Source organism: Mytilus edulis, chromosome 4 (assembly GCF_963676685.1).
Source record: "Mytilus edulis chromosome 4, xbMytEdul2.2, whole genome shotgun sequence".
In the NCBI taxonomy this organism is placed as follows: domain Eukaryota; kingdom Metazoa; phylum Mollusca; class Bivalvia; order Mytilida; family Mytilidae; genus Mytilus; species Mytilus edulis.
Window position 1 is genome coordinate 42,658,456 of NC_092347.1, and position 24,563 is coordinate 42,683,018.

The 24,563-nt window shown below is 32.0% G+C and overlaps 1 protein-coding gene across 2 annotated transcripts in view; it reads left to right on the top strand.

The window, feature by feature from the left end:
* Positions 1-23,898, top strand: part of LOC139521894 (uncharacterized) — a 43,664-nt gene extending 19,766 nt beyond the window's left edge. The window contains exons 1-3 of one of the 2 annotated variants that reach the window (XM_071315601.1): positions 21,989-22,371; positions 22,669-22,737; positions 23,557-23,898. In XM_071315601.1, coding sequence (XP_071171702.1) covers positions 21,990-22,371; positions 22,669-22,737; positions 23,557-23,783 — 678 coding nt within the window. In that variant the 5' untranslated portion in view covers position 21,989 and the 3' untranslated portion in view covers positions 23,784-23,898. Of the gene's footprint in view, positions 1-21,988; positions 22,372-22,668; positions 22,738-23,556 lie in introns of those variants that run through there. The other variant, XM_071315603.1, reaches the window with a different exon arrangement.
* The last annotated feature ends 665 nt before the right edge of the window (positions 23,899-24,563 follow it).

Sequence of the window (24,563 nt, forward strand, 5' to 3'; positions counted from 1 at the left end):
AGGGGGTGACAATAAAAATTTGTTTTATACTGTCAGTTTTGAGGTAATGGTAGGTTATACTTTGCATTTTTGTGTATAATGTATTAACGGGAGATAATCATGATCAATCCAAATGACTTCATAGGGGGTGACAATAAAGATTTGTTTTATACTGTCAGTTTTAAGTTATGGTAGGTTATACTTTTTGTATAATGTTTTAAGGGGAGATAATCAATCAAAATGACTTCATAGGGGGTTGATAATAAAGATTTGTTTTATACTGTCAGTTTTAAGGTAATGGTAGGTTATTCTTTGTGTATGTATAATGTTTTAAGGGGAGATAATCCAAATGGCTTCATAGGGGGTTAACAATAAAGATTTGTTTTATACTGTCAGTTTTGAGGTAATGGTAGGTTATACTTTGCGTATGTATAATGTTTTAAGGGGAGATAATCCAAATGGCTTCATAGGGGGTTAACAATAAAGATTTGTTTTATACTGTCAGTTTTGAGGTAATGGTAGGTTATTCTTTGTGTATGTATAATGTTTTAAGGGGAGATAATCAATCCAAATGACTTCATAGGGGGTGACAATAAAGATTTGTTTGATACTGTCAGTTTTTAGATAATGGTAGGTTATACTTTGTGTATAATGTTTTAAGGGGAGATAATCAATCCAAATGACTTCATAGGGGTTGACAATAAAGATTTGTTTGATACTGTCAGTTTTGAGTTAATGGTAGGTTATTCTTTGTGTATGTATAATGTTTTAAGGGAGATAATCAATCCAAATGACTTCATAGGGGGTGACAATAAAGATTTGTTTTATACTGTCAGTTTTGAGGTAATGGTTGGTTATTCTTTGTGTATAATGTGTTAAGGGGAGATAATCAATCCAAATGACTTCATAGCGGATGACAATAAAGATTTGTTTGATACTGTCAGTTTTGAGGTAATGGTAGGTTAGACTTTGTGTATAATGTATTAAGGGGAGATAATCAATCCAAATGACTTCATAGGGGGTGAACAATAAAGATTTGTTTTATGCTGTCAGTTTTGAGGTAATGGTAGGTTATACTTTGTATATAATGTGTTACGGGGAGATAATCAATCCAAATATGACTTCATAGGGGGTGACAAAAAAGATTTGTTTTATACTGTTAGTTTTGAGGTAATGGCAGGTTACGCTTTGTTTATAATGTGTTAAGGGGAGATAATCAATCCAAATATGACTTCATAGGGGGTGACAATAAAGATTTGTTTTATACTGTCAGTTTTGAGGTAATGGAAGGTTATTCTTTTTGTATGTATAATGTATTAAGGGGAGATAATCAATCCAAATGACTTCATAGGGGGTGACAATAAAGATTTGTTTTATACTGTCAGTTTTGAGGTAATGGTAGGTTATTCTTTTTGTATGTATAATGTTTTAAGGGGAGATAATCAATCCAAATGACTTCATAGGGGGTGACAATTAAGATTTGTTTGATACTGTCAGGTTTGAGGTAATGGTAGGTTATTCTTTGTGTATGTGTAATGTTTTAAGGGGAGATAATCAATCCAAATGACTTCATAGGGGGTGACAATAAAGATTTGTTTTATACTGTCAGTTTTGAGGTAATGGTAGGTTATACTTTGTATATAATGTGTTAAGGGGAGATAATCAATCCAAATGACTTCATAGGGGATGACAATAAAGATTTGTTTTATACTGTCAGTTTTGAGGTAATGGTAGGTTAGACTTTGTGTATAATGTATTAAGGGGAGATAATCAATCCAAATGACTTCATAGGGGGTGAACAATAAAGATTTGTTTTATACTGTCAGTTCTGAGGTAATGGTAGGTTATACTTTGTATATAATGTGTTAAGGGGAGATAATCAATCCAAATATTACTTCATAGGGGGTGACAATAAAGATTTGTTTTATACTGTCAGTTTTGAGGTAATGGTAGGTTAGACTTTTTGTATGTATAATGTTTCAAGGGGAGATAATCAATCCAAATGACTTCATAGGGGTGACAATAAAGATTTGTTTGATACTGTCAGTTTTGAGGAAATGGTAGGTTATTCTTTTTGTATGTATAATGTTTTAAGGGGTGATAATCAATCCAAATGACTTCATAGGGGGTGACAATAAAGATTTGTTTTGTACTGTCAGTTTTGAGGTAATGGTAGGTTATTCTTTTTGTATGTATAATGTTTTAAGGGGAGATGATCAATCCAAATGACTTCATAGGGGTTGACAATAAAGATTTGTTTTATACTGTCAGTTTTGAGGTAATGGTAGGTTATTCTTTTTGTATGTTTAATGTTTTAAGGGGAGATAATCAATCCAAATGACTTCATAGGGGGTGACAATAAAGATTTGTTTTGTACTGTCAGGTTTGAGGTAATGGTAGGTTATACTTTGTGTATAATGTTTAAACGGGAAATAATCAATCAAAATGACTTCATAGGGAGTGACAATAAAGATTTGTTTTATACTGTCAGTTTTGAGGTAATGGTAGGTTATTCTTTGTGTATAATGTTTTAACGTGAGATAATCAATCCAAATGACTTCATAGGGGGTGACAATAAAGATTTGTTTTATACTGTCAGTTTTGAGGTAATGGTAGGTTATTCTTTGTGTATGTATAATGTTTTAAGGGGAGTTAATCAATCCAAATGACTTCATAGGGGGTGACAATAAAGATTTGTTTTATACTGTCAGGTTTGAGGTAATGGTAGGTTATACTTTGTGTATAATGTTTAAACGGGAGATAATCAATCCAAATGACTTCATAGGGAGTGACAATAAAGATTTGTTTTATACTGTCAGTTTTGAGGTAATGGTAGGTTATTCTTTGTGTATGTATAATGTTTTAAGGGGAGATAATCAATCCAAATGACGTCATAGGGGATGACAATAAAGATTTGTTTTATACTGTCAGTTTTGAGGTAGTGGTAGGTTATTTTTTGTGTATGTATAATATTTTAAGGGGAGATAATCAATCGTAATGACTTCATAGGGGTGACAATAAAGATTTGTTTTATACTGTCAGTTTTGAGGTAATGGTAGGTTATACTTTGTGTATAATGTTTTAACGGGAGATAATCAATCAAAATGACTTCATAGGGGTGACAATAAAGATTTGTTTTATACTGTCAGTTTTGAGGTAATGGTAGGTTATACTTTGTGTATAATGTTTTAACGGGAGATAATCAATCAAAATGACTTCATAGGGGTGACAATAAAGATTTGTTTTATACTGTCAGTTTTGAGGTAATGGTAGGTTATTCTTTGTGTATGTATAATGTTTTAAGGGGAGATAATCAATCCAAATGACTTCATAGGGGGTGACAATAAAGATTTGTTTTATACTGTCAGTTTTGAGGTAATGGTAGGTTAGACTTTGTATAAAAAATGTATTAAGGGGAGATAATCAATCCAAATGACTTCATAGGGGGTGACAATAAAGATTTGTTTTATACTGTCAGTTTTGAGGTAATGGTAGGTTATTCTTTTTGTATGTATAATGTTTTAAGGGGAGATAATCAATCCAAATGACTTCATAGGGGGTGACAATAAAGATTTGTTTTATACTGTCAGGTTTGAGGTAATGGTAGGTAATACTTTGTGTATAATGTTTAAATGGGAGATAATCAATCAAAATGACTTCATAGGGAGTGACAATAAAGATTTGTTTTATACTGTCAGTTTTGAGGTAATGGTAGGTTATTCTTTGTGTATAATGTTTTAACGTGAGATAATCAATCCAAATGACTTCATAGGGGGTGACAATAAAGATTTGTTTTATACTGTCAGTTTTGGGGTAATGGTAGGTTATTCTTTGTGTATGTATAATGTTTTAAGGGGAGTTAATCAATCCAAATGACTTCATAGGGGGTGACAATAAAGATTTGTTTTATACTGTCAGTTTTGAGGTAATGGTAGGTTATACTTTGTGTATAATGTATTAACGGGAGATAATCATGATCAATCCAAATGACTTCATAGGGGGTGACAATAAAGATTTGTTTTATACTGTCAGTTTTGAGGTAATGGTATGTTATAATTTGTGTTTAATGTTTTAAGGGAGATAATCAATCAAAATGACTTCATAGGGGGTAAACAATAAAGATTTGTTTTATACTGTCAGTTTTGAGGTAATGGTAGGTTATACTTTGCGTATGTATAATGTTTTAAGGGGAGATAATCCAAATGGCTTCATAGGGGGTTAACAATAAAGATTTGTTTTATACTGTCAGTTTTGAGGTAATGGTAGGTTATTCTTTGTGTATAATGTTTTAACAGGAGATAATCAATCCAAATGACTTCATAGGGGGTGACAATAAAGATTTGTTTTATACTGTCAGTTTTGAGGTAATGGTAGGTTATTCTTTGTGTATAATGTTTTAACAGGAGATAATCAATCCAAATGACTTCATAGGGGGTGACAATAAAGATTTGTTTTATACTGTCAGTTTTTAGGTAATGGTAGGTTATACTTTGTGTATAATGTTTTCAGGGGAGATAATCAATCCAAATGACTTCATAGGGGGTGACAATAAAGATTTGTTTTATACTGTTAGTTTTTAGGTAATGGTAGGTTATTCTTTGTGTATGTATAATGTTTTAAGGGGAGATAATCAATCCAAATGACTTCATAGGGGGTGACAATAAAGATTTGTTTTATACTGTAATGTTTGAGGTAATGGTAGGTTATTCTTTGTGTATGTATAATGTTTAAAGGGCAGATAATCAATCCAAATGGCTTCATAGGGGGTAAACAAAAAGATTTGTTTTATACTGTAATGTTTGAGGTAATAGTAAGTTATACTTTGTGTATAATGTTTTAAGGGGAGATAATCAATCCAAATGACTTCATAGGGGGTGACAATAAAGATTTGTTTTATACTGTCAGTTTTGAGGTAATGGTAGGTTATTCTTTGTGTATGTATAATGTTTTAAGGGGAGATAATCAATCCAAATGACTTCATAGGGGGTGACAATAAAGATTTGTTTTATACTGTCAGTTTTGAGGTTATGGTAGGTTATACTTTGTGTATAATGTTTTAAGGGGAGATAATCAATCCAAATGACTTCATAGGGTGTGACAATAAAGATTTGTTTTATACTGTCAGGTTTGATGTAATGGTGGGTTATACTTTGTGTATAATGTTTTAACGGGAGATAATCAATCCAAATGACTTCATAGGGGGTGACAATAAAGATTTGTTTTATACTGTCAGTTTTGAGGTAATGGTAGGTTATTCTTTGTGTATGTATAATGTTTTAAGGGGAGATAATCAATCCAAATGACTTCATAGGGAGTGACAATAAAGATTTGTTTTATACTGTCAGTTTTGAGGTAATGGTAGGTTATACTTTGTTTATAATGTTTTAAGGGGAGATAATCAATCCAAATGACTTCATAGGGGGTGAACAATAAAGATTTGTTTTATACTGTCAGTTTTGAGGTAATGGTAGGTTATTCTTTGTGTATGTATAATATTTTAAGGGGAGATAATCAATCGTAATGACTTCATAGGGGTGACAATAAAGATTTGTTGTATACTTTCAGTTTTGAGGTAATGGTAGGTTATTCTTTGTGTATGTATAATATTTTAAGGGCAGATAATCAATCGTAATGACTTCATACGGGTGACAATAAAGATTTATTTTATACTGTCAGTTTTCAGGTAATGGTAGGTTATTCTTTGTGTATAATGTTTAAACGGGAGATAATCAATCCAAATGACTTCATATGGGGTGACAATAAAGATTTGTTTTATACTGTCAGTTTTTGGAAAATGACGCAGTCATTGTTCCATAACTGCCGACCTGATTTCTCTGCCTACCGCGCTTGGTTTCGTATTTACTAATTTCAATACAAACTGGAGGAATGTGCTTGTGTTATCATTATGCATGAGCATTGTGTAGTAATCAGCCAGGAACCAGTTTACAAACTAACTGGTTTCTGTTTGTATTCCACTACAGTCGAAGAAAGTGTTGTAGTTTGACAGGAACCAGTCCAGAATTTTGTAAACTACAAAACGTATTCGGTTATTATCATTCCGTTTTGGTGTTTCATACCGACTTATATGGTTTGAATAAGCTTAAGACCCTTCAAACATTAATGTGATAGGTATATTAAAGACTGTTTTACAAAAGGATGAAACTGTTTTGCTTTAAAAGTCGTACTATAGTGATATATGTTATGTACGGATTTCCACTCTCACCGGTTAATTTCTTCTTTTACACGTGCTTTTGAAACTTCCTGTTTAAACATCGCAAGTTTTAAAATTGTTTTTTGAGTGAATTAAACTTATTTTAACAATCACGAAGCGTTCGGGAATCATTTCAAGCAGTTTCTTCTTCTCTTTGATGATGGAAAATAGGCTTTCTCAAGAAAATACCGCAAACGATCGCAGAGGAATTGAAACGTACAAGTCAAGTCGGCACCTGGTTAAATTGGCATCTAGTCAAATCGGCACCTATTTGACGTCAATTCGGCTTCCAATAATATTTATTATAATATTTTCTATTCAATTAATTAATAACTGTTACCAAGTACATAGTGAATATTTAATAGGTAAACAACGAGACCAAAGTGAATATGTTGTTGTGTATAAAAGTAAACAACGAAGCTATTGTTTTAACCATTAGACAATTATTAAAATTAAATGAAAAACTATGAGTCCCTTTCAATAAATCAAACTTTCATGCCAAATAATTAGCGAATTTAATGTGGGTTTTTTTTCAGTAATGTTTAAACAGCATTAAACAAACAATCCTGTAAAAGACTTAACTGGTTAAATAATGCATAAAAATATCCAATAAGGCTATTTTATTTTTTTCTGGGACGCCTTCCTAAGACGTTCGTAGGAAGGCTTCCTAAGAAGGCGTCCCAGAAAAAAATTAACATAAGCCTTGTGGTCATAGGAAGGTGTCCCAGAATAAAATTTAAAAAGCCTTGCCAGACGTAATAATTATTTGGACTACTCATATATATCATTAAAAATACACCAAAAAATTCATGTAGTTGAGAAAAATAAATACATTCAAAATGTACATGAACATCCAAAAAAGTGAAAGTTAGTATTAACTCTTTTTGCTTTAAAAATTTACAACTGCATTTAAGTATTGAATGCTTTCTTTTGTAAATTCATTGAGGTGTAAAAGCGTTGACCGAAGTACTTTTTGTATGTGCACACGGTCAACGCTTTTGCAACCCTATGAGGTTACAAAAAGAAACATTCAATACTTATAATTACTTTTTTTAGCTAGGATCATGAAAACACGAATTTTATAACTTTTTTATTCAATTCATCTGTGCACTTTATTGTGGGACCACGTGTTATCATGAATGAAAAGTTTTATTGAGTGATGCAATTGCTTGAGGAATAACATGTGATGTGCAGTTAGCCAATCAGAATAAAGTATTATAATGAAACATATATCAAATGTAATTATAACAAAATACATTACGTTGTAAGAGTTATCTCCCCAAACACTGTTTTTCTTGTGGCCACCTCTCCTTCGTAACCGTAAAAGATTTTATTTTACCAAATTGCTCGTTACATATTTAGGATAAGAATATTCGTTTGAACCATAGCTCTATGGGGACTCCATATGAGAGTTATTCCCCCTTTTTCATTTGATTCAAGCGATATGCATTTTCAACTGGTAAACCATAACTGATAGAGACCTAGGGTCTTCATGAGGTCATTGGTACTAAAAATGAAAATGGGGTCAATGTCAAAGGTCAAGGTCATATTATAAATTTTGATTTTGGCTTATTTTCACTTCTTTTCAAATACTGTATGACATTTTGACAAATAATTTTTCATAAATTATTAGTTGCGACATGTCCTTACTTGTATATTTTGGTTGAAAGGCTGCGCATACAATAAAAGGGAGTTTTTGTCCATCTTACATTTAAAATTACGCGTCAAGTGGTAGTACTCATTAACCAAACATATAAAAGACCTAGGATATTTTGATTCAAGGTCCATGGTTTGTGACCTTGAAATTGAGGTCAAGGTCATAGGTTAATAGGACGTCATAAAGCCATAGGAACTAACATTTTAAACTGATTTTTCATATTTCAATATAAAAATAGATCTTTAAATCAGTGTTCTCCCCAGGCCCTTAAAGGACCACGGGCCCGCGATGTATAATTTTCTACCGCGGTGGTATCGTTCTTGCCGCGATGTATAAGTTTTCTCCGTGGTGCTAAAGTTTTCGGTAAAAAAATCGTATCAAAATCGGTAAAGTTTCAGATGACTTCAACTTTCAGTGAGGATTAAAATTTTACATGAAAATTGACCAGTTCTAACCAGTTTAATCCAGTATTGACAAGAAGTTGTTTACACCACGTGATCGATTTACCTGTTGAGGTTAACCTTGATGATTGGATTTAATCGATGTACATGATTCTCTTGTGTTTTAATTAATTAAGAGATCATATTTTTAATAACAGACTTGTAATAGGGGACAAGCAGACATTTGTTAATGAACTCTATTACGCCAGTCTTTAGTCAAAATAATTTGCCTGTTAGAAATTAATTGTGGAGTTACTTCCCCTGATTTTGCTTATTACAAATAAATGCTCCTCACACATAATTTCTCATTGAAAATTAAAATAAAGTACAAATTGAATGCAAAATTATATAAGAATGTTACATTAAGGATAAAAACTTTCGTAGAACATACCAACAAAAATGTTTTGCAAATTATTTTAGAGAATCATACCTTTATTGATACACAGACTTTTATATCAAATTGGTAGTAATTTTCAAATTGTAATGGATGTAAAGCTTAATGCCTAAATTTAATAGGAATATAAAATGTAAAATTACTTTCATATTTGAAATAAAATATTTTAACTATATATAAATAATTTAAAGTAAAAACTAATATGCATAAGAAAATAAATTAATTTGTTGTTGTTAAAAAGAATAGAAAGTTTTTAATTTACTGAAGATTCTGTATCAAAAAATAATCTTGTTCAAAGTTCATTGTTATGGTCAAATCTAACATGGGGAATGTGTAGTGTAACTACAAGTATTGGGACAAAATGGCTTGATCAAAATATAAGAAGTGACTTTAGTTTAAAGACTAATTGTGCTTTCTTTTCTTTTTCAAAGATATTAAAGTATACAAACTGTTTTATTGATTTACTTTTTCTACCAATAATGTTCTGACCCAAAGTCCATACAACACAGTACCATAGTAAACAAAACAAAGGCAAAAAGGTAATGACAAAAACTAACAAGAAAAAAATAAGCGACGCAACGCGACACACAATATTGTAAAATTCATTTCGTCACGCGTTACCCTGGTGCTATCCAAAAATCCTGGGGAGAACACTGCTTTTCTAGTGGAAAGACTTCAATTGTTCTCTGAACAATTTGTTTTTAATTTACATCATATTTTGTGGGAGAAGGGGGTTCAGACTATGTGGTATCAGTTCTGTTTGCGCCCAATACACTTTCGCACCTCGCACGTTCACACCCAAGGTCCGTTCGCACTCTACTCATTCGCGCCCAATTTTAATTCAAATTCAAGTTGAATAATTGGAAAATCATGATTGTTGTTTTAAATTGCTTTGGTGTAAATACTGAATGTATTTTTAGCTTGGTATGAGTAAAACATTGAAGATTTTAAAGGAAAAACACAAAAGATAATTGTTTTTAAGCCCTTTGATCTGAAACAACAAAACAATAAAATATAGGAACCAAAATATAGCAATCCACTATTATAACCAAAACATGATAAAATTTATTCAACACACAGAAAAAAAATAGTCAGAATCTCACTTCATTATGAAAGAGGTCAATGAAACAAAGTATAGCAATGCACTAACCAAAACATGATTAAGAGTTATTCAACGCTAAATAAAACGTTGACAAAATACCACTTTATTTAGAAACGATTATTATTATCTTTAACAATACGCTATCCAAAACATGATTAAGATTTATTCAACACAAAAAAAAAATGCTGTCTCACTTTATTTTGAGACAATGACAACAATTATACTTATAAGAAAACACTTGCTTACAGAGTTATTAAACACAAAACCAATTAAGATTAGTTGCGAACATGTAGGGTGTGAAAGTGAAAGGGGGCGAACATGAGTTGGTGCAAACGTGAATGGGCGCGAACGGACCCGGATTCAGCCTATGTACCAGTGAGAAATATAGAAGCCTTTCTACGGTATTTATTTGTACAATTCAGGTAGTCTTGACCTATTCATTTGTCTTAAAAAAAAACCCAGCCAGTTGGCACCTTCACTTCACACACACACATATACGAATATCAATTATATGCTTACGAGACATGTTGCATTGTTAAACTAATTACGGTATGTGAAAATCAAGACTTGCATAAAAACTATCCCAATATTAGAGACAGTGGCGTCATTTTTCTTCAGAGCTTTCAGCTCTTTGATTAGGTAATGGTAGGTTATACTTTGTGTATAATGTATTAACGGGAGATAATCATGATCAATCCAAATGACTTCATAGGGGGTGACAATAAAGATTTGTTTTATACTGTCAGTTTTGAGGTAATGGTATGTTATAATTTGTGTATAATGTTTTAAGGGGAGATAATCAATCAAAATGACTTCATAGGGGGGTGACAATAAAGATTTGTTTTATACTGTCAGTTTTGAGGTAATGGTAGGTTATTCTTTGTGTATGTTTAATGTTTTAAGGGGAGATAATCAATACAAATGACTTCATAGGGGGTAAACAATAAAGATTTGTTTTATACTGTCAGTTTTGAGGTAATGGTAGGTTATACTTTGCGTATGTATAATGTTTTAAGGGGAGATAATCCAAATAGCTTCATAGGGGGTTAACAATAAAGATTTGTTTTATATTGTCAGTTTTGAGGTAATGGTAGGTTATTCTTTGTGTATAATGTTTTAACAGGAGATAATCAATCCAAATGACTTCATAGGGGGTGACAATAAAGATTTGTTTTATACTGTCAGTTTTTAGGTAATGGTAGGTTATACTTTGTGTATAATGTTTTCAGGGGAGATAATCAATCCAAATGACTTCATAGGGGGTGACAATAAAGATTTGTTTTATACTGTTAGTTTTTAGGTAATGGTAGGTTATTCTTTGTGTATGTATAATGTTTTAAGGGGAGATAATCAATCCAAATGACTTCATAGGGGGTGACAATAAAGATTTGTTTTATACTGTAATGTTTGAGGTAATGGTAGGTTATTCTTTGTGTATGTATAATGTTTAAAGGGCAGATAATCAATCCAAATGGCTTCATAGGGGGTAAACAAAAAGATTTGTTTTATACTGTAATGTTTGAGGTAATAGTAAGTTATACTTTGTGTATAATGTTTTAAGGGGAGATAATCAATCCAAATGACTTCATAGGGGGTGACAATAAAGATTAGTTTTATACTGTCAGTTTTGAGGTTATGGTAGGTTATACTTTGTGTATAATGTTTTAAGGGGAGATAATCAATCCAAATGACTTCATAGGGTGTGACAATAAAGATTTGTTTTATACTGTCAGGTTTGAGGTAATGGTGGGTTATACTTTGTGTATAATGTTTTAACGGGAGATAATCAATCCAAATGACTTCATAGGGGGTGACAATAAAGATTTGTTTTATACTGTCAGTTTTGAGGTAATGGTAGGTTATTCTTTGTGTATGTATAATGTTTTAAGGGGAGATAATCAATCCAAATGACTTCATAGGGAGTGACAATAAAGATTTGTTTTATACTGTCAGTTTTGAGGTAATGGTAGGTTATACTTTGTTTATAATGTTTTAAGGGGAGATAATCAATCCAAATGACTTCATAGGGGGTGAACAATAAAGATTTGTTTTATACTGTCAGTTTTGAGGTAATGGTAGGTTATTCTTTGTGTATGTATAATATTTTAAGGGGAGATAATCAATCGTAATGACTTCATAGGGGTGACAATAAAGATTTGTTGTATACTGTCAGTTTTGAGGTAATGGTAGGTTATTCTTTGTGTATGTATAATATTTTAAGGGGAGATAATCAATCGTAATGACTTCATACGGGTGACAATAAAGATTTATTTTATACTGTCAGTTTTGAGGTAATGGTAGGTTATTCTTTGTGTATAATGTTTAAACGGGAGATAATCAATCCAAATGACTTCATATGGGGTGACAATAAAGATTTGTTTTATACTGTCAGTTTTTAGGTAATGGTAGGTTATACTTTGTGTATAATGTATTAACGGGAGATAATCATGATCAATCCAAATGACTTCATAGGGGGTGACAATAAAGATTTGTTTTATACTGTCAGTTTTGAGGTAATGGTATGTTATAATTTGTGTATAATGTTTTAAGGGGAGATAATCAATCAAAATGACTTCATAGGGGGGTGACAATAAAGATTTGTTTTATACTGTCAGTTTTGAGGTAATGGTAGGTTATTCTTTGTGTATGTTTAATGTTTTAAGGGGAGATAATCAATACAAATGACTTCATAGGGGGTAAACAATAAAGATTTGTTTTATACTGTCAGTTTTGAGGTAATGGTAGGTTATACTTTGCGTATGTATAATGTTTTAAGGGGAGATAATCCAAATGGCTTCATAGGGGGTTAACAATAAAGATTTGTTTTATACTGTCAGTTTTGAGGTAATGGTAGGTTATTCTTTGTGTATAATATTTTAACAGGAGATAATCAATCCAAATGACTTCATAGGGGGTGACAATAAAGATTTGTTTTATACTGTCAGTTTTGAGGTAATGGTAGGTTATTCTTTGTGTATAATGTTTTAACAGGAGATAATCAATCCAAATGACTTCATAGGGGGTGACAATAAAGATTTGTTTTATACTGTCAGTTTTTAGGTAATGGTAGGTTATACTTTGTGTATAATGTTTTCAGGGGAGATAATCAATCCAAATGACTTCATAGGGGGTGACAATAAAGATTTGTTTTATACTGTTAGTTTTTAGGTAATGGTAGGTTATTCTTTGTGTATGTATAATGTTTTAAGGGGAGATAATCAATCCAAATGACTTCATAGGGGGTGACAATAAAGATTTGTTTTATACTGTAATGTTTGAGGTAATGGTAGGTTATTCTTTGTGTATGTATAATGTTTAAAGGGCAGATAATCAATCCAAATGGCTTCATAGGGGGTAAACAAAAAGATTTGTTTTATACTGTAATGTTTGAGGTAATAGTAAGTTATACTTTGTGTATAATGTTTTAAGGGGAGATAATCAATCAAAATGACTTCATAGGGGGTGACAATAAAGATTTGTTTTATACTGTCAGTTTTGAGGTAATGGTAGGTTATTCTTTGTGTATGTATAATGTTTTAAGGGGAGATAATCAATCCAAATGACTTCATAGGGAGTGACAATAAAGATTTGTTTTATACTGTCAGTTTTGAGGTTATGGTAGGTTATACTTTGTGTATAATGTTTTAAGGGGAGATAATCAATCCAAATGACTTCATAGGGTGTGACAATAAAGATTTGTTTTATACTGTCAGGTTTGAGGTAATGGTGGGTTATACTTTGTGTATAATGTTTTAACGGGAGATAATCAATCCAAATGACTTCATAGGGGGTGACAATAAAGATTTGTTTTATACTGTCAGTTTTGAGGTAATGGTAGGTTATTCTTTGTGTATGTATAATGTTTTAAGGGGAGATAATCAATCCAAATGACTTCATAGGGGGTGACAATAAAGATTTGTTTTATACTGTCAGTTTTGAGGTAATGGTAGGTTATACTTTGTTTATAATGTTTTAAGGGGAGATAATCAATCCAAATGACTTCATAGGGGGTGAACAATAAAGATTTGTTTTATACTGTCAGTTTTGAGGTAATGGTAGGTTATTCTTTGTGTATGTATAATATTTTAAGGGGAGATAATCAATCGTAATGACTTCATAGGGGTGACAATAAAGATTTGTTTTATACTGTCAGTTTTGAGGTAATGGTAGGTTATTCTTTGTTTATGTATAATATTTTAAGGGGAGATAATCAATCGTAATGACTTCATACGGGTGACAATAAAGATTTATTTTATACTGTCAGTTTTGAGGTAATGGTAGGTTATTCTTTGTGTATAATGTTTAAACGGGAGATAATCAATCCAAATGACTTCATATGGGGTGACAATAAAGATTTGTTTTATACTGTCAGTTTTTAGGTAATGGTAGGTTATACTTTGTGTATAATGTTTTCAGGGGAGATAATCAGTTTTGAGGTAATGGTAGGTTATTCTTTGTGTATTATGTTTAAACGGTAGATAATCAATCCAAATGACTTCATAGGGGGTGACAATAAAAATTTGTTTTATACTGTCAGTTTTGAGGTAATGGTAGGTTATTCTTTGTGTATGTATAATGTTTTAAGGGGAGATAATCAATCCAAATGACTTCATAGGGGGTGACAATAAAGATTTGTTTTATACTGTCAGTTTTGAGGTAATGGTAGGTTATACTTTGTGTATAATGTTTTAAGGGGAGATAATCAATCCAAATGACTTCATAGGGGGTGACAATAAAGATTTGTTTTATACTGTCAGTTTTGAGGTAATGGTAGGTTATTCTTTGTGTATAATGTTTTAACGTGAGATAATCAATCCAAATGACTTCATAGGGGGTGACAATAAAGATTTGTTTTATACTGTCAGTTTTGAGGTAATGGTAGGTTATTCTTTGTGTATGTATAATGTTTTAAGGGGAGTTAATCAATCCAAATGACTTCATAGGGGGTGACAATAAAGATTTGTTTTATACTGTCAGTTTTGAGGTAATGGTAGGTTATACTTTGTGTATAATGTATTAACGGGAGATAATCATGATCAATCCAAATGACTTCATAGGGGGTGACAATAAAGATTTGTTTTATACTGTCAGTTTTGAGGTAATGGTATGTTAGAATTTGTGTATAATGTTTTAAGGGGAGATAATCAATCAAAATGACTTCATAGGGGGGTGACAATAAAGATTTGTTTTATACTGTCAGTTTTGAGGTAATGGTAGGTTATTCTTTGTGTATGTTTAATGTTTTAAGGGGATATAATCAATACAAATGACTTCATAGGGGGTAAACAATAAAGATTTGTTTTATACTGTCAGTTTTGAGGTAATGGTAGGTTATACTTTGCGTATGTATAATGTTTTAAGGGGAGATAATCCAAATGGCTTCATAGGGGGTGACAATAAAGATTTGTTTTATACTGTCAGTTTTGAGGTAATGGTAGGTTATTCTTTGTGTATAATGTTTTAACAGGAGATAATCAATCCAAATGACTTCATAGGGGGTGACAATAAAGATTTGTTTTATACTGTCAGTTTTTAGGTAATGGTAGGTTATACTTTGTGTATAATGTTTTCAGGGGAGATAATCAATTTAAATGACTTCATAGGGGGTGACAATAAAGATTTGTTTTATACTGTTAGTTTTTAGGTAATGGTAGGTTATTCTTTGTGTATGTATAATGTTTTAAGGGGAGATAATCAATCCAAATGACTTCATAGGGGGTGACAATAAAGATTTGTTTTATACTGTAATGTTTGAGGTAATGGTAGGTTATTCTTTGTGTATGTATAATGTTTAAAGGGCAGATAATCAATCCAAATGGCTTCATAGGGGGTAAACAAAAAGATTTGTTTTATACTGTAATGTTTGAGGTAATAGTAAGTTATACTTTGTGTATAATGTTTTAAGGGGAGATAATCAATCCAAATGACTTCATAGGGGGTGACAATAAAGATTTGTTTTATACTGTCAGTTTTGAGGTAATGGTAGGTTATTCTTTGTGTATGTATAATGTTTTAAGGGGAGATAATCAATCCAAATGACTTCATAGGGGGTGACAATAAAGATTTGTTTTATACTGTCAGTTTTGAGGTTATGGTAGGTTATACTTTGTGTATAATGTTTTAAGGGGAGATAACCAATCCAAATGACTTCATAGGGTGTGACAATAAAGATTTGTTTTATACTGTCAGGTTTGAGGTAATGGTAGGTTATACTTTGTGTATAATGTTTTAACGGGAGATAATCAATCCAAATGACTTCATAGGGGGTGACAATAAAGATTTGTTTTATACTGTCAGTTTTGAGGTAATGGTAGGTTATTCTTTGTGTATGTATAATGTTTTAAGGGGAGATAATCAATCCAAATGACTTCATAGGGGGTGACAATAAAGATTTGTTTTATACTGTCAGTTTTGAGGTAATGATAGGTTATACTTTGTTTATAATGTTTTAAGGGGAGATAATCAATCCAAATGACTTCATAGAGGGTGAACAATAAAGATTTGTTTTATACTGTCAGTTTTGAGGTAATGGTAGGTTATTCTTTGTGTATGTATAATATTTTAAGGGGAGATAATCAATCGTAATGACTTCATAGGGGTGACAATAAAGATTTGTTTTATACTGTCAGTTTTGAGGTAATGGTAGGTTATTCTTTGTGTATGTATAATATTTTAAGGGGAGATAATCAATCGTAATGACTTCATACGGGTGACAATAAAGATTTATTTTATACTGTCAGTTTTGAGGTAATGGTAGGTTATTCTTTGTGTATAATGTTTAAACGGGAGATAATCAATCCAAATGACTTCATATGGGGTGACAATAAAGATTTGTTTTATACTGTCAGTTTTTAGGTAATGGTAGGTTATACTTTGTGTATAATGTTTTCAGGGGAGATAATCAGTTTTGAGGTAACGGTAGATTATTCTTTGTGTATAATGTTTAAACGGGAGATAATCAATCCAAATGACTTCATAGGGGGTGACAATAAAGATTTGTTTTATACTGTCAGTTTTGAGGTAATGGTAAGTTATACTTTGTGTATAATGTTTTCAGGGGAGATAATCAATCCAAATGACTTCATAGGGGGTGACAATAAAGATTTGTTTTATACTGTTAGTTTTTAGTTAATGGTAGGTTATTCTTTGTGTATGTATAATGTTTTAAGGGGAGATAATCAATCCAAATGACTTCATAGGGGATGACAATAAAGATTTGTTTTATACTGTAATGTTTGAGGTAATTGTAGGTTATTCTTTGTGTATGTATAATGTTTAAAGGGCAGATAATCAATCCAAATGGCTTCATAGGGGGTAAACAAAAAGATTTGTTTTATACTGTAATGTTTGAGGTAATGGTAGGTTATACTTTGTGTATAATGTTTTAAGGGGAGATAATCAATCCAAATGACTTCATAGGGGGTGACAATAAAGATTTGTTTTATACTGTCAGTTTTGAGGTAATGGTAGGTTATTCTTTTTGTATGTATAATGTTTTAAGGGGAGATAATCAATCCAAATGACTTCATGGGGTGTGACAATAAAGATTTGTTTTATACTGTCAGTTTTGAGGTTATGGTAGGTTATACTTTGTGTATAATGTTTTAAGGGGAGATAATCAATCCAAATGACTTCATAGGGTGTGACAATAAAGATTTGTTTTATTCTGTCAGGTTTGAGGTAATGGTAGGTTATACTTTGTGTATAATGTTTTAACGGGAGATAATCAATCCAAATGACTTCATAGGGGGTGACAATAAAAATTTGTTTTATACTGTCAGTTTTGAGGTAATGGTAGGTTATTCTTTGTGTATGTATAATGTTTTAAGGGGAAATAATCAATCCAAATGACTTCATAGGGGGTGACAATAAAGATTTGTTTTATACTGTCAGTTTTGAGGTAATGGTAGGTTATACTTTGTTTATAATGTTTTAAGGGGAGATAATCAATCCAAATGACTTCATAGGGGGTGAACAATAAAGATTTGTTTTATACTGTCAGTTTTGAGGTAATGGTAGGTTATTCTTTGTGTATAATGTTTTAACGGGAGATAATCAATCCAAATGACTTCATAGGGGGTGATAATAAAGATTTGTTTTATACTGTCAGTTTTGAGGTAATGGTAGGTTAGACTTTGTGTATAATGTATTAAGGGGAGATAATCAATCCAAATGACTTCATAGGGGTTGAACAATAACGATTTGTTTTATACTGTCGGTTTTGAGGTAATGGTAGGTTATACTTTGTATATAATGTGTTAAGGGGAGATAATCAATCCAAATATGACTTCATAGGGGGTGACAATAAAGATTTGTTTGATACTGTCAGTTTTGAGGTAATGGTAGGTTATTCTTTGTGTATAATGTTTTAACGGGAGATAATCAATCCAAATGACTTCATAGGGGGTGACAATAAAGATTTGTTTTATACTGTCAGTTTTGAGGTAATGGTAGGTTATACTTTGTTTATGTATAATATTTTAAGGGGAGATAATCAATCGTAATGACTTCATAGGGGTGACAATAAAGATTTGTTTTATACTGTCAGTTTTGAGGTAATGGTAGGTTATTCTTTGTGTATGTATAATATTTTAAGGGGAGATAATCAATCGTAATGACTTCATACGGGTGACAATAACGATTTATTTTATACTGTCAGTTTTGAGGTAATGGTAGGTTATTCTTTGTGTATAATGTTTAAACGGGAGATAATCAATTCAAATGACTTCATATGGGGTGACAATAAAGATTTGTTTTATACTGTCAGTTTTTAGGTAATGGTAGGTTATACTTTGTGTATAATGTTTTCAGGGGAGATAATCAGTTTTGAGGTAATGGTAGATTATTCTTTGTGTATAATGTTTAAACGGGAGATAATCAATCCAAATGACTTCATAGGGGGTGACAATAAAGATTTGTTTTATACTGTCAGTTTTGAGGTAATGGTAAGTTATACTTTGTGTATAATGTTTTCAGGGGAGATAATCAATCCAAATGACTTCATAGGGGGTGACAATAAAGATTTGTTTTATACTGTTAGTTTTTAGGTAATGGTAGGTTATTCTTTGTGTATGTATAATGTTTTAAGGGGAGATAATCAATCCAAATGACTTCATAGGGGATGACAATAAAGATTTGTTTTATACTGTAATGTTTGAGGTAATTGTAGGTTATTCTTTGTGTATGTATAATGTTTAAAGGGCAGATAATCAATCCAAATGGCTTCATAGGGGGTAAACAAAAAGATTTGTTTTATACTGTAATGTTTGAGGTAATGGTAGGTTATACTTTGTGTATAATGTTTTAAGGGGAGATAATCAATCCAAATGACTTCATAGGGGGTGACAATAAAGATTTGTTTTATACTGTCAGTTTTGAGGTAATGGTAGGTTATTCTTTTTGTATGTATAATGTTTTAAGGGGAGATAATCAATCCAAATGACTTCATAGGGGGTGACAATAAAGATTTGTTTTATACTGTCAGTTTTGAGGTTATGGTAGGTTATACTTTGTGTATAATGTTTTAAGGGGAGATAATCAATCCAAATGACTTCATAGGGTGTGACAATAAAGATTTGTTTTATTCTGTCAGGTTTGAGGTAATGGTAGGTTATACTTTGTGTATAATGTTTTAACGGGAGATAATCAATCCAAATGACTTCATAGGGGGTGACAATAAAAATTTGTTTTATACTGTCAGTTTTGAGGTAATGGTAGGTTATTCTTTGTGTATGTATAATGTTTTAAGGGGAGATAATCAATCCAAATGACTTCATAGGGGGTGACAATAAAGATTTGTTTTATACTGTCAGTTTTGAGGTAATGGTAGGTTATACTTTGTTTATAATGTTTTAAGGGGAGATAATCAATCCAAATGGCTTCATAGGGGGTAAACAAAAAGATTTGTTTTATACTGTAATGTTTGAGGTAATGGTAGGTTATACGTTGTGTATAATGTTTTAAGGGGAGATAATCAATCCAAATGACTTCATAGGGGGTGACAATAAAGATTTGTTTTATACTGTCAGTTTTGAGGTAATGGTAGGTTATACTTTGTTTATAATGTGTTAAGGGGAGATAATCAATCCAAATATGACTTCATAGGGGTGACAATAAAGATTTGTTTTATACTGTCAGTTTTGAGGTAATGGTAGGTTATACTTTGTTTATAATGTGTTAAGGGGAGATAATCAATCCAAATATAACTTCATAGGGGGTGACAATAAAGATTTGTTTTATACTGTCAGTTTTGAGGTAATGGTAGGTTATTCTTCGTGTATGTATAATGTTTTAAGGGGAGATTATCAATCCAAATGACTTCATAGGGAGTGACAATAAAGATTTGTTTTATACTGTCAGTTTTGAGGTAATACAGTAAACATTTATCGCCTTCTCTAACAAAGAGCTTCGATTCTTTTGTTCTATTTCAACCTGGTTTCCGACTGTATTGTACATCAGATTCCTGACTTAGGACATGTACAAACATTTGCAGCGGGATTGAATGATGTTTTATTAATTGATTGATTACTCAATCGTTGATAGTTTTCTATGGACTTGCTTGATTGACAAATATTTCATGCAAATTATGAGTCAAGTAAATAATAAAACAATACGATTGGCTCTTTCTACTGTATATTATCAATGGATGTTGTATCTAATGTGAGAAAATGATGTGAATTAGTATCCAGTTTTTAATATTGATCATATTCTTTTATTCATTTTTTAATAATTACGAGTACTCTCAGATCTGTACTTTGCTTGATACGTTTTTACTTTATATCGATCTGATGAGTAAATCCTTTTTAGATGATTTTGATAGTTAGTCCTTTTATATTGTACTGCCTTACGGTAGTCTGCAAGTAGGTAAGGGGAGTGTTGGCACCTTCAAAATTTTTAATATTGCGACAATATGTATGTTCCTGTCCCAAATCAGAGGAGCCTGCACTTAGTCAGTGGTAGTCGTTGGTTCATGTCTGTCATATTTGTTTTTCGTCAATTGTTTTGTTACAAATTATGCCGTTAGTTTCCTTAATTAAAATATTTCATTTTTTTTTTTATATCGGTGCCTTTTATTAAAGCTGGCAATACGGTACGAGGTTTTTCATTGTTGCAGGACGGTGGCCATATACCATAAATTCTTACATCCACTTCATTTAAACTTGGAGGAAAAGTTGTCTCACTGGCAATCCTATCTGACACAGCGCCTTATTTTAATATTTATAGGCAAAAGCTTCTACTAGAATAAGGAGTCAGTTATGATTTCGGGTCAATAGTAATAATAATAGTCTTGCGTACGTATATACTGGTCGTTTTGATGTTACGGTTTCTTTTCTTTCTGATAAGTTTTGGAATATAAGCAGGGGCGGATCCAGCCATTTTGAAAAGGGGGGTTCTTAACCCAGGACAAAGGGGGGATCCAATTACATGTCCCCATTCAAATGCATTGATCGTCAAAAAAAGGGGGGTTCCAACCCCCGGACCCCCCTCTGGATCCTGCCACACATTTCTTTTGTACACAAGCTCTACGGGCATGCACCCCTATCCACATATATTTGTTAAATAAAATAGTATTTAATATATTAAACCTATTTTAATAATTAATTGCTTATATCATTGTGATATTGGATGAATAATTAATTTTTGCATAACACCTTTTGATTCTTATTTTCCAATGAGGTTCACATGCCCCCTTTAAAATCCTTATATTTCATCTCCAAATTTCTGAAATCTTTTCTTAGGGAGCTACCATTTGATTTTTATGGGTAGGGGCTAGGATGAAAAATGTTGTCCTGCCTTTTTATTTTTCACTCTATTCGGTCCTGCCTTTTTTTTTTTATAAGTTTATCCTGACTATTTTTACATAAATTGTCATCCTGCCTTTTTTTTTTTGCAAAGTGTCTCATCCTGCCTTTTTTTTTTACTCAAAACTCCTGTCCTGCCTATTTTTTTCAAATTTCATCCTAGCCCCCCCCCCCCCCATAAAAATCAAATGGTAGCTCCCTTAGTGCTTGTTTTTTTTTTTTTTTACACAAACCACCAAAAGCTTAATATAAGAAGAAAACAACCATACGAAATTTCTCATATTTTTTTTAGATACAGAATATACAAACTATTTCAAAAAATTAATCTGATATGGCAGGCAGCTTAAAAATGAATTAACGGCAATCAAGCTGTATGCACCATTCTGCATTGCAATGGATTATCACATGACGTTAAATCACAAACAAGACATAAAACGTCATAATTACAACTTGGAAACCTTAGTTCGAAGCCCGCTTAAAACAAAACCAAAAGGAAAAATGGGAGCATCATTTGCCAAGCTGAATTGTTGTGGGAGAATACGTAATAACAAAATAGGTGTCCAAATTTCGCTCGAGATTATCAATAGAATTGAAACTCGACCATCGCCTGTTATATTGCAAGAGTTGCAAAGTGTTGGGATTATTGCAGAACGTCCCGGTGGCATAGGATTTGTCGTCGAGACAGAAAGTGATACGAATGTTAAGCCAAGGAGACTGCCCGCAATCGTAATGTCTAATGACTTACAAAGAAGCTTCACTGAAAAGTCAAAGTCCAGCACATCAAAAGGTATAGTGGGACGGCTAGATCATTGCATCTAAGTGAATTTAGGATTTAACTGAACATTGGAATTTGGGAATTAACTGGAAATTAAAATTTGGGAATTAACTGGAGAGTGAAATATGGTCATTAACTGGAGAGTGAAATATGGTCATTAACTGGAGAGTGTGATATGGGAATTAACTGGAGAGTGGAATATGGGAATTAACTGGAGATTAGATTTGGGAATTGACTTTGGGTACTGCCGATATATTATACTAATCTAGAAAACGAATTTTAAACAAAATTATTGTTTTTCTCTTTTAGATATATATGATAATGAAGATAAGGGCCTGATGGTCGAGATTCGACGCATGGATGCATTGGCTGATAAAGGTAATTCTAGAATATTCTCAAAATCATTTAAATATATTCATCATAGTTAATTCAGTGACTTGAAAGATTGATATGTTTATTAACGTATGTTGTATTGCAACAACTGGAAGTGTTTAATGACCTTGACTGGATATACATCACTCGCACGGTCGGTATTGTATTGCAGCGGCGGAGTTTTGGAAGCCACATATATTCAAAATCAGATGAAGCATGAATTCTGTGTCATTTCGTCTCTTGTGAAGGCTGAATTGTCTTATTGGCAATCATACCACATCTTCAACACAAAACAACAAACAAACAAACACAAAATCGAACAACAACAACCCGTACAATCAAACGACTAGAGATTAAGTTGAATATACGGAATTGATATTTAACTGTTGTCTTGTTCGAATAAGTTATTACGAAGCATTGTCCTTACTTTAAAATGTATTTTTTTCTGCTCCTAACTGGCAGTCATCTAAAATTTATAAATATTTATTTTATCATCAATGTGACACGATTCACGCGTACGATACGTACCGTTGCCGTGCATTATATAGCGAAGAATCACACGGATTATGGCATCTATGTAACTGACCGGCTATTCTATTGAAACAAACAAATAGTAAATACATGAAATATATGCAGTGGCAATCATATGATTGAAATGGTTATATTCATATTTATTATTATATATGATTTATATCAACATTATTGTGTCAACTATAAAAATAATTGTAATAAATTACTTTGCTCTTCATGGGCCCTTTTAAAATTGTAATAAAATATTTTTTCGTATCTTATCGTAAATATGTATTCTTCTTTTGTTGTATTTAGGGAAAATGGCAAAAGAATCAGAAAAGAGAAGACAGGCAGCCACAGCAAGAAGAGACGAGCGACTCAAAGAAAAGATCAGAAAAACGGAAAACAAACTGAGGAGAGGAAATAGAGGAGAGGAAGGTAACCAAGGAGCTATCCATCGGCCTAAAAGAGAAAAGAGAAGAAGACCTGCCAGAGAACCAAGACCAATCAAACCTGCTGTTTTACCCGATGTATCCGTATAAACTTTACGATATCAAATAATTTTAAGTTTAACGAAGAAATATTTTTGAATGTGAATACTTATTTAATATTGTATTTATATTAATTTTTTAACGAATAAACTTATGTTTACTTGCATACTTACATTTTATTTTATTTTTTGGAGATGGCGTCTGTTTGTTTAATGGTGTGTGCCAACTTGTTATGTGTGTAGCGATATTTAGTTATCGGTGTGTATTACTTATAACCTCAAATAAGCAGTACTTATTAAATAAAAGTCTATTGATTTTTACATGTATACACTGATTAAATCGAAATTTTATCCCAGAGCACTGGGCACATCTTCTTAATTATATCTACTAAAAAACCATTCGGGTCTAAGTAAGTGAGAGAGGGGGAAAGTGAGACTTTTAATTGTGGTTGATAGCCCTTCTGTCGCATGGTCACTAAGATCACCCGATGTATTTTAATACTAGACAAGGTTTTTTTTATAACGTAGAGCCTTCCTGGTAATGGATAATGCCATTCGGTCTCAGGCTCGGTAAATAAAAACATGGTATTGTTTAAATCGTCCATATAATGATTAATAACCCAATTAGGTCACAAATGGTCACTAACAGTACTCAATCACAGTCATTTGACTTTCCCTCAACCTTTCTGGTTATGGTTTCTAGGTCTTCGAAATCATTACGACTATGTCCGTGTCAACAGCACCCATGTCACACATACGTAATTGCTTATCATTGGTCATTGGAAATTCTGCTTGACGTTGGTGTCAGAACCTTTGTGAATTTAACTTGAAT